The 11864-nt window shown below is 38.6% G+C and overlaps 2 protein-coding genes across 3 annotated transcripts in view; both read right to left on the minus strand.

Annotated features, from left to right (window-relative positions):
- ada2b (adenosine deaminase 2b) overlaps positions 1 to 1067 on the minus strand; it is a 10929-nt gene extending 9862 nt beyond the window's left edge. For both annotated transcript variants that reach the window (XM_049566488.1, XM_049566489.1), the window contains exons 1-2: positions 984 to 1067; positions 344 to 707 (exon numbers count right to left, since the gene is read on the minus strand). In XM_049566488.1, coding sequence (XP_049422445.1) covers positions 344 to 644 — 301 coding nt within the window. In that variant the 5' untranslated portion in view covers positions 645 to 707; positions 984 to 1067. The remainder of the gene's footprint in view (positions 1 to 343; positions 708 to 983) is intronic.
- Positions 1068 to 1223: 156 nt separating this feature from the next.
- On the minus strand, positions 1224 to 11226 carry atp6v1e1b (ATPase H+ transporting V1 subunit E1b). The gene is made up of 10 exons (XM_049566318.1): positions 11091 to 11226; positions 10906 to 10967; positions 8329 to 8394; positions 5892 to 6001; positions 5580 to 5646; positions 5374 to 5463; positions 4780 to 4848; positions 4412 to 4506; positions 4226 to 4313; positions 1224 to 2011 (listed from the first exon to the last, which is right to left on the minus strand). The coding sequence occupies exons 2-10, from the start codon at positions 10936 to 10938 to the stop codon at positions 1949 to 1951; spliced, it is 681 nt and encodes a 226-aa protein (XP_049422275.1). The 5' UTR covers positions 10939 to 10967; positions 11091 to 11226; the 3' UTR covers positions 1224 to 1948.
- Positions 11227 to 11864: the final 638 nt, after the last annotated feature.

Consider the following 11864-nt stretch of genomic DNA (forward strand, 5'->3'; position numbering starts at 1 on the left):
TGTAGCTGTCGTGTCTATATGTGGTCATTTGGCGTCTTCATATCAGTTTGCATTTACGTGACATTTTGCAGGAGAACTCTCAGGTGCTCATGTTATTTCAAAAACATTAAGTTCATGCTGGAGATGAAGAGAAACTGACTCCAGAGCTTCCTGCCACAACACATAAGCATGTAAATAAATACAGAATATTACAGGAAATTATAAAATAAAGCCTGAGATGAAAAAAGTTTAATTTTACCATTTATGTATTTTAATGAAATTCTAGCCTCAGTATACTGTTCAGCTATTATATTAAGGAGGCCTGTGTGTGGTAGGCCTTCTTCATCCACCCTTATGACATCACCTTTAGGCATCTTCTGCAGCAGTTTGAAGATGGGACTCTTCTGTATGAGAGGCTTTGCTTTGAAGAAGTGTATAGCCGGGGGGAACTGTTCAGCAGACATCTCTTTCTCCTTTAATCGATGGAGGTAAACGTCCAGCTTCTGCTCGGCCGCCGACAGGGTCACCCGGCCTCCCGTCTGCCTGGATGCCTCCTGACGCATCAGCAGGTCCCTCTGAGCGGGGTCAGGCATCCCATCAGCCACTCTTACAAACCATAGCAGGGGCACATAAGTGACCACAGCCTGGCAGATTGAGATCACCATGTCCTGATGTGACAGAGTAGCGCTAGAACATGATCCACAAGGGCAGGTCTGCTGTATCTGATGCTGTAAAGACAGAAATACTCTGTGTAAGACGTAATAATGACCTCAAAGTGCCTCGGACAAGTTTTAGCAGCACAGTGGCTTAATTAACTTGTTTTAGGATCAACAAATTAACAGATAAAGGAGCTGATTCAGTAGCCTGACAATGACCACACTTCGCTTTCTGAGTTTAAAAATTAGCTGAGAAAAGTGGAGGAAAGTGACAACGAATCTTTAGATCATCAACATAAACTAGGAATAAAAGGCAAATTTATCTACTTTAAAACATAATATACTTACATGTAAGAAGGAGCTCCTGGCGTCCTGTGTCTCAGCTCAGCAGCCTCAGAGAAAAGACTCTGCTGTGAGTCGAGCATGTCAGCAGAATGCTCGGAGCAACTGGATAATTGGAGCATTTTTCTCCGACAAACACCATGTGATAAACTAATGAATGAAGCATGATTGCAAAATAAATATAAAAAAAACTGTACGCCACGCAGCACAGAGGACACCGTTTGAGCCAAGAAGAGCAAGAAGAAGTGATACTAATGATTTATATTTTATTATGTTTAACATTTCCACAATATAACATCTTCAATTTGAGACACAAACAAAAACAAAGAAGAGAACAAAAACAACCACACATACGTATAATTTAATCTGGAAACCTCATATACATACAGTGCACCCTCTGGAATGATATCACCCACTCGTTTAATCCATGACAGAATAACACGCATCAATAAATTAACTCAGGTCATGTACGGTCTTCGGTTTTGTCTATAGGATGCCATTTATTTTCTGTGTAATAGGTTGGAGCAGACATCCATTAGCAACACAATGCCCCAATTTACATGGCGTGGAGTAGAGGTTAATGAAACTGGGGGTGAACTGTGACACGGATGCTGTGTTTGTCATGATCTAATTAGAGGACAACCTGTTAGAACATCCAGCCAATCAGCAGATCCTCGTTGTCCCCGACTAATCAGTGTAAACCGAGACCCTCGGAGGGGAGTGGCAGAGTAAACAACTGTGCAGTACCTGTGGTGCACATCTGTAATGTTGAGCTGCAGCATCCATCATGTCCCTTAATGCACAGAAAAAATACAGCGATACATCACACAACAACGATGTGTCTCTTTTGCACCGGAAAAATTCGTTTCACAGACAGAGGAATGACGTCTTTCAAGTGACAAAATAAAAAATAAAAGGAGAGGGTTTTTTTTTTTTTGTTTTTTTTTTAAATTCTAATACAGCAGAGCTATTTAGTCCATAAACTTGCGGTTTGGGTTGGCACCGAAGAGAGCCACTCGGATTTCAGGCATCATCTGCAAACAGACACACATGGTTTATAAGTACGGCTGCAAATAACAATTGATCTGCTGGTGAGAAAATAGTAAAACATGCCCCACGCAATTTCCTAAAACCTGACGTGACAAATTAAAATTCTTTCTTTGAAGATTTAGTCTCACACAAGACAAAGAAAATGATCAAAACAGCTGCTGATTTATCCTTCTTTTGACTGATTAATCAAAACTGCAGAAATATGAGGAAATTCAAAACATACAAACATTTAGCAGGAGTTTAGATTGTTATGTTATTAAAAATGTGTAATTTGTTTGACTTTTATATAACTATGAAGCCTTATTGAGACTAAAAATGGCTTTTTCAACCATCTCCTGAGTCAAAAATGACGATCATAAAGCGGTCAACACAAAATATAACACAAGATTAGATCTGAACAAAATGTGAGTGTAAACTAAATTAAATTACAGATGAGAGCACCCAAGAAACAACCTGACATGGCACCTAAAAATCTGACATTAAAACCATCAACAACAAAATGTATTAACAGTAATCATAGCTTCTGTGTTTATATGATACAAGCTCTGCACACTTGATGCCTTTTTCCAAGTGTAAATAAAGGTTTTATGTAAGTAAGATCAATCTAAAAATATACACAACAATAAATTAATGAGACTAACGCTCATACTGTACATATCCATAAAACATCTGTCGCTCCATCTTGTGACACGTGGGGTTGTTTTTAGTTCCTTACACAGAAAATGGAACGTTCAGCTGAAGTGAGAGCTCCGCTAATCTCATTTAGTCAAATGCTTGTTAACAGCTGCGCCCGTCTTTTAACCCTATGGGCCCTGGGCGTTTTGGGGGTATTTTTACTTTACTTTACTTTTAAGCTCATATCACAGTCATTATAAAGGCTACATACACATGCTATATCTTGTTTTTTTCAGGACAATCTGGGCTAACCAGATTTGCATTTCATTCCATGTCCTCCTATGTGCCTGTATTTTATATTAATTTTTATGACGCTGGGACATTCTGTCACAGTTGTCTAAAACATGTGCTTTGTGCCAGGCGGACATGATTGCCAGTATTTTTTCATTATTGCAAGAAATTCCATTGACTCATTCACAAGTCAAAAATGTCTTTTACCTGAAAGAAACATACAATATTTACATCTAAGATCATAGAAAAATAGTTAACCAAGTGCAATGATGTCCTCCAAGATAATATTTGCCACTTTGTTTGCAGTAAACAAAGTTTTTTGTTGTTTTTCAGTTTCAGTTATATATTGGGGGGACATTTTGGGCATTGGTGGGGGGGCACATGTCCCCCTCAATGTATACGGTGACTACGGCCCTGTCAGCATGCATAATTAGGCCTCAGTTGTCTGTGTGCGCAAAGGTGAAATGCGCTGGTCTTGTCATACAAAGTTTGATGGAGTGTCAACTGGACAATATGGAGATATTTGCATCTTGAAAGCTGGACTACAAATGTGGACAGACAGGGAGAAACACACGCAAGCCTAAGACATGGTAAGATATGAATTCCTCACTATATGAAGTGACTGACAACAAGATCTGTATAATGGGTTGTAAAGAAATTTGTCAGGTTTTTAGTTTGTAGACAATTAATCTGGATTTATAGCATGATGGGATGGCAGCACAATGATGTGTGTGGTATCACTGGAAAGCTCTGCTCCTGCGCTTTCATGTGATATGCGTGGCATTTCTGTGCGACCCTGCATTCGCGAGTAACCCATCTAAGAGTAATGTGTGTGCAACGGTCGAGAAAATCAATAGAGAAGAACAGGTGTGGATTTGGACGCACTATGCGTCGTTCGGGCCCGTAGGGTTAAAAGGTAATTCAATTTAAGACTGATTAAAGCAATTTATGTATTTATTTGACCTTTCCTTTAAGCAGGAAAGTCTCACTGGAAAACCCTGCTTTTTTTAAGAGTGCTTAAGAATCAGATCAAACAAGTTCGTCATAGGATCAGACCTAAATAAAAAGCGAAAAACTATCAAACAATAATCTGCAGGAACATCAATGAACAAATCAACATGTATGGACATCAAGACCTTTTAAACATAAGACGAGATGGATAAAAGGGGGGTAAAAAGAGAAAAAGGCTATAAACTACACAGGAAGAAATGTTTATGATGCATGTTAAGTCTCAAGGATGAAAAACAGAATCTGAGACTGATAAGACTGATGAGCTGTCTGTGTGTTCCTACCTGCTGAGCCATGAGGTCCAGTCTGCTCTCCAGGGTATTCGCCACCTTGATCTTCCCGTCACTATTATAGATCTCCACACCTCCAGAACTGAAGAAGAAGAGGAAGTTTAAAATGAAAGAAATGACTCATCTCAGAGGTTTTCAGGAGTAATTTTAACAATGATGATCAAATGTGATGCTGCTTACACGTCAGAGGGGATGAAGTTGTCCTGGTCGATGCGGACCTCGATGTTGCTCTTCACAGCTGCTTTATATATGGGAATATTCCTCTGGATGGAGGCCTGAAAGACAACGAGTCACAATACAAAATTCAGATTTCAGCTGATTTTAAAGCAGCTACGTGACTCCATTCCATATGTATTTATATATACACATATTCTTCACCCATATGTGTGTGCAGAATAGTTCTATGTTTATGTTGTTTTTGACATTAATCGTATTTTTAATTCAAATTCTCTGTTTTTGTACACATATGTCGCCAGTAAAGCTGATTATGATTCTAAAATGGTTGAATATTAATAGAGATTTAAACATGCACTCACTAACTTACTCACCTGTACCATCTGGAAGTCCTGCTTACGGCAGCGAATCGTCACTTTGGGCTCCAGAAGCTGATAAAATCCCTGATATGAAAGATTATGAAAGGGTTTTCAATATCAACACAGCCTCGTCATAATATTTACACTCAGTCAGTTTATTAGGAACACCTAACTAAAAATAGTAGAGACTAATTAGGCTGCACAATACCGATTATAAACAATGTCTCGATATTTTTAGATTCTTTCTAAAATAAGACTGTTTAAATTTAAATTGTATTTGGAGGGACCGCAACTCGTATATGACATTTTAGAGTGCATCAGAATGTCCTGATAGAAGTTAGTATGTAGGATGCAGTGTGTGTGGTGCTGTTGACCTGTAATGAGTTGTAAGGACATTCATGCTATTTAGTGCCTTCACTGACAGAAATGAGGTGGGACCATCGGTCTCCAAAATGTTCACACAGTTGAATCAACACATCTCCAAAGCAGCTTTAAAAAAACTGGACATTACATCCGCCATGAAGGTAGGATTTATAGATTGTTGTATTAGCCCGCGTTAGCTTTCCCTCAGTGTTCCTGACTGTAGAGTAGCTGAGCGTATAAACTAACCTGTAAGATCAATCCGTCCATCAGAGCTGGATACTTTGCTGGGTCTTTTGCGACGTTAACGAGCCGCTGGCGGGCCTCATTCAGCATTTCCTGAGAGCACATATACACACAGTGTTCATTTACAGACAGAATCATTCACGTGATTCATCTCGCCTCTGTACGTAAAATACGACAGCATGACGACAACATGAGGTACAGTTGCTTACCGAGATCATATCGTCCCGGGACTTCAGCACCTTCAGTCGAGCCTGGTTCATCAGGTTTGACATCTGACTGTAAAGTAGACAAATAACACACACGTTGGGTCTGTTTAGACTTCTAAGTGACATTATGTTTGTTTAAAAACCCCTGAGACTGTGTGGGGCACTCACAAAGAGTCATTGTAGGACAAAGAAGTGACTAAATTAAATCTTGGGAACTGTGTGTCACACACACAGATATTTCTTTGTTCTTAAAAAAGGTCTGATTAAGGAAGAGAGAACTTGATGTGTCCTGTGATTTATTTCAACATGACTCACATTTTCTTCTGCTGCTCGATCTGCTTCTCTTTCTTCTCGTAGTACTCCATGATCTTCAGCCTCTGAGTTTGGACCAGACGACCCTTCTCGATGTTGAACTCTTCTTCTGCCTGCAGGAGGAGACACAGTTCACTCAGCAGAAGATCCTCTATTCTTAACTGACTTTACACTGACTCTGCTGCTGGTGACTATGATTAAAGGTCACTTTAAGAGGTTTTATTTATGATATGATGAGCAGACAAATTTTCCCGAAATTTAACAGAATAGATTTTGAATCAGTGATGTGTAATTTGAAATATTACGCTGATTGCTTTCAGTGTCATATACCCATCATATTTTGTTTTCTTAAATGTGACATAAAAGACACTAATGGTCAGTATTATTGAAGCCAAAGCACTGATGTCAGTTGTAGGTTAAGGTAAATAAATCTGCCAATAGAGCCTGTTCATATTGACACTAACTGTGATTTTAGCACCCTCTAGTGGTGAGTCTCTGGAAATGATGGTGATGGTGATGGCGAGTAATGATGTATTTTAAAACACTGTACTCATTTGTAAAGTTCTCTTTAATGTGGCATCAGTGTGTGTTACTGTGTATGTAAACTGTCTGATGTTGTGAATCACTGTGTTTGTTCATGTCCTCATAATGTGTTTATTCTTGTTTGATATGCATGATGTCGCCACCAGACAGGATTTGTTTTTTTAGCTTAGCGCCACCTAGCGTCAAAGGTGTTGCGTCGCACTGTCGCAACGACCAAATTGACCACAGGGTTCAGAGATAATCAATAAAAAGCCTCTATTAGACTCTCTAAGTTAAATAAAATGTAGGCTGTAAAGCCACCAGTATACCTCTATGTATATGTAGAATGAGAAGGTGTGTGGACAGTCTACTAAATAAATGAGTAAAGAGACCGAGCAACAATTATCAGATTTATCTGAAGAAAAAACAAATAGCAATACACATAATTATACCAGAATGTACAGCACCAGTACAAACAACTCACAGTAAATTATACCAATATGTACAGTATCAGTGCAAACAACAGTAGACACAGTGGAATTATACCAATATGCACATGTAAACAGCCCCGATTCTAGAATAAATGGTACCGTATAGAAACAATGCGGCCAGTTGGAGCTCAAATTGAATGGGAAACAAAGTCCAGTGTTCACTTAGCTGGGCGTAACTTAGCTGGGCGATGTCCGTCAATAGCTGCCTCCGTGAGAAGAGAACAGAAGGAAGGGAGGGGGGTATCACTGTCCGAGGGCTGTCTCAGAATGGCAACGAGGATGTCAGCCGACCAACACTCGCTATCTGGTCCCTGGTTGCGGTGATTTGCGATGGTGGCCAGCTAGGAATGAACTAGCAGCCAGTACAGTACAGTCCTCTCTCATCTAGCTAACATTTAGCCGTGTTACTTACTGATCCATTAGAAAGAAAGCTAGCTGGACATCGGTTCTGAAGCCTCTTTGGTCACGGAGCTCCCTCGATCTCTTGAACGCCTGACTGAGGTTTACTCCTGTTTTCCCTCTTCTTTTATCACTCTCCTTTTTGTGCATCCTCGCCTCCTCAGACAGAGGAGCTCGTTTTCTTTTGGGAGGCCATTTTTCACTTGACTCCAAACATTGTTCGTCTGCCATTGCGCTCGTGACTCAACTATCTCATGCCCAACTCCTCATAAGGACTTGCTCCAGTTCTTGATTGGCTGATCGACCAATTTCGCAATACATGATGCATTTCCTGCAGTAAATCAGATTTTTTCCGCAAAATTTCGGCACCGGTGGCAGAAGCTTATTGCAAAGATTACAAAGCCACTAAGTAACCTATGTAAACGCTGATAGTCTGATTTTACTGCGTATACTACCCTGTGCAACCCACATTATTTTCAAAACGATATATTTAGGAGATGCTATCTGTTGCCTCTTTAAATGAACACTGGCAACTCACTGCCTGATCTGAGGGGGGCGCTGCAATACATTTCAAAATTAAATGCATCACAGGTCTGATTTTGATCAAATTTGTATTTCTAAGGCCCATGTAGGGACAGGCATTGCATATAAGCGTTGGCTATAAATGCTCTAGTGCAGTGATTCCCAACTGGTCCAGCCACGGTGTCCAGATTTCTCCTTCGTCACTTGTTGAAGGTCCACACAGTTCAATGAATGCACTGTTATACTTGTGTTTGGCCATGTCATTGAGCTAGTTTGCTGTCTCTGTCATGTAGCTATCAGTTAGCCACTCACTCTACAGCAGGAAATGGCACTTTAAATTAAAAGCTCTGTGCCAGATATTCACTGTACTTCAAAATAAAGTGTGTAATTTACAAACTTGGACCATGACCCACCAGTTAGGAAGCACTGCTCTAGTGTGTTGCGTCATTTTACATACTCGTCCAAATACAAATAAACAAATAAAACAAATACTGCAGTGATGTTACCTTTGCATCAATCTCTTCTGCCTTCTCATTGGCCTCCTGTTCAATGAAGGCCATCATGTGCTTGATCTGTAGACGGGAGGAAGAAACATTAATGACAAAGAATTCATAAACTGCTGGACTTTAATAGTTCATCTGTGCTTCAGCAAGATTTCTGCCCATGTTCAAAACTTAATGCACACACAGAACATATCCCACATATCTGTGTTCTCAGAGACATCGAGAGTTAAGTTATATTTGACAAAGAAGTTGTAATATTATGAAAATAAACTCATAATTTAATGATAATAGTTGTATTGTTTAAAGACAAAGATCTACCTGTCCTAAAGTCTACTGTGCTTTATGTTACTGCTCTGCTGACATGGTCGTATCCCCTTCAGATCGTCTGACAGACACATGTTTGAGACTCTCTCTGAAGGAGGCATACTAACTAACTGAAACTAACTGAAAACACTTTTGATCAGGTATAATACAGGATCATCTTGTAATGAAAAATAAAATGCAATGAATCAATACAAGACGCAATATGTCCTGTATTCTTGTGCACAGAACTGTCAGGATGAGGGTAATACAAACGAGAAATATTGGCAGGGACATGTCCTTACCATCTAAATGCAGACTTAAACCAAAGTGTGAACTGACTCTGCTGTCTGATTTTACCACTATGGTGAGGAATGTTTCTGTCACTGGTGGAAGAAGTATTCACATCCTTCACTTAAGGGGAGCTACGCCCATTCTCAAAATTCTTAAATGTAAGTCCTATGCAAAAATGTTCGGAAACATGATCAACCCTCTCCCAAATCCAAAAGCTAAAGTGCTAAAACTCAGACTTGATGATGTCATGGAGTAAAGAAGCTGCTCCTTTCACAATGAATTTGGAAAGGATATGACTGGCAGCTGCGTTAGAGGCCGCTCTGCTCTGATTGGCTGTTTTCTGTGTGCTGGGGTAGATTCTAGCAAATGCCATTAGAGGCAAAGTGTCAAAAGTAAAAATATTCATTATGCATGTACAATTATGTACAATATTCCCTTTCAGTGTTTTACTGTTATATATATGATGTTTTTAGATTAATACTACTGCTGCACTAATGCGCATGTTGCATTTTTCTGCTGTAGATACTTAAGGTTGTGCTAATTTTAACTCCTTAATGCACTGCTGGGTGGTTTAATCTACAGCAATACATCATATTCTGTAAGATCTTCACGTGTGTGGCTTCACTGTCCCGTAAGAACCACAAATCTCTATAATGTCAGCTTTTCATGAGCTTAATGAGCATTTCATGAGCATTTTCTAGCTGATCCATGAGGGATTTTAATTCAGGGATGCACACTATTAGATTTTTTTGCCCATATCTGATATGCCGATATATAAAAACTTATTTGGCCAATAAGTGATACCGATATATCCACCACACACAAGAGGGCTGAATTGCTTCTTCTTTTAATGTAGTCTTCATTTGACATGTTATTTCAGCCCTCTTGTGTGCAGTGTATCTGCTAATTGACTATCAATCTGATGCTTCCTGCCATCACCTGCACCAAGTTGTAAGGACTGACAGCGCTGTGTACGGGGTATGTGCTTTAAAATGAATCGATATATCTACCTTTTTCCCCCCACCTTATTTTAGGGATCTTGAAGTCTCTCTGTGGTGTTAACATCCCATTACACACGTATACTTTTATCATGATAGCCCACCAGCAGATGGAGACATGAAATGGAATACTCTTCAGTGTATGTAATATTCATTCATTGTGCCAATATTGGCCGATACAGCTGACGTGCTGATATTACCAAATATCCCTATTTCAAAAAGTATATTTTGCTAGTAGGAGAATTTTCTCAACCCAAAAAGAAACATTTAGTCCTTTAGTTTATCAGGAATATTCAAATTTAAAATCACCACATGTAGATAGATGCATGGTTTCACTGGAAGGTTGTGGAAAACTGTAATCTGGGTCGTAATCAAAGCTGTCAGACAAATGCAGTGGAGTACAAACTACAATATTTGTCTCTAAAATTTAGGAGTGCATATAGTAGAATTATTTAAGCTCAAGCACCTCAAATTTGCACTTAAGTAAATGTGCTTTGTTACTGATTAACACTGGAGCCAACCCTCTAACATACAGTGTGTGCTGGTCTCTTCTGCTGTGAGTTATTTCCAATATTAACTAATATTTCCCATTAAAGTGTCCAGACAGTGGCTCACTCACTCCCAGTTCCTCATCAGGCCCTGGCATGTGTTCATCATGTGATCATCTGGAAACATGACCCCCTACATCTCAGCCATAGCGTCCAATACAACACTGTCCTCAAAATGGCTGCTCACTTTATTATATTTGGCATTTTAACGTGCTAAACGTCCAGTGATAAACACATTAAATAATTAGCTTGTAGTGTTTATATCGATGCTAACCTCCTGCAGCCTCTCAATGTCATTCTGCTCCACGCACACACATCACAGCTACAAGACACATTTCTCTGTTTTATTAAGGCGATTGGCAGCTTAGAAAGTCCTCTAGCAGTAACTGATGAGAAACAGATGACTGGTGACATTTGTGAAGGTTAAAACGCTTCATTACCTGCTTCTGAACATCGGCATCGCTGAGCGCCATGGTTGCAGCTGTCAAAGATCCGCGCGGGCCTGCGAGGAAAAATAATAAAAAAAAATATAAAAATTAGAACAGCTAATAAATAAAACACACCGTCACTGACAGGAAGGGGAATTTAATCACGTGAATAACGTGATAAATCGATGTTTAATTACCCGCAAATCACAGACGATGAGGTATGAATTAAAGTCCGCAGTCGTGACTCGTAAAGATGTCTACGGAGGATCAGCTGATTTGCAACGTCACATGATGTTTACTTCCGGTTGAGGAGCCAATCAGGTGCGCGATACGGAGAGGAGCTTATTCTGACGTAGAGAAGAGGAAAATGATTTTTCGGTTATTTAGTGTCCTCTTTGTTATTAAACTGTAGAAAAATATATGAATTTAAAATACTATATATACACTAACATACATTTCACTTTATTTCTACCCTCTTTTGTTTGATTATGTCTTTGTTATCAATCATCTTTTATTTGCATTTGCTTTGGTTTTATTGTTTCTTTTTTTTTTCTTTTCCATGTTGATGGATTACTTAATTTGTAAAACAAAAACCAAAAAAAACTATACTATATATAAAAATACTTGTTATACAAATTAAGTTTATAATTAATTTTTTATTCATATATTTACTGTTTTCACATACTAATATACATGTGCTCTGATTTTTATACATGAATAAAAAACAAAAAAAACTACATAGTTTTTTTAATATATTTTTTTGTTAGTCATATATGGTACATTACATGTGTATATATTTTTTAAGATACATGTATTTATTAATTTGGTCCTGAACCGAATTTCATTTCAAATTTTTACATTTATTTGCTTTATTTATTTCCATGTTGATCACTTTCTTGTTTTGTAAAGCAAACTGCTATAGAAATAAAATTTATCATTAATTCAATTAATGATATATATATATATATATA

The sequence above is a fragment of the Epinephelus fuscoguttatus genome, linkage group LG22 (genome assembly GCF_011397635.1).
Source record: "Epinephelus fuscoguttatus linkage group LG22, E.fuscoguttatus.final_Chr_v1".
NCBI lineage: Eukaryota > Metazoa > Chordata > Actinopteri > Perciformes > Serranidae > Epinephelus > Epinephelus fuscoguttatus.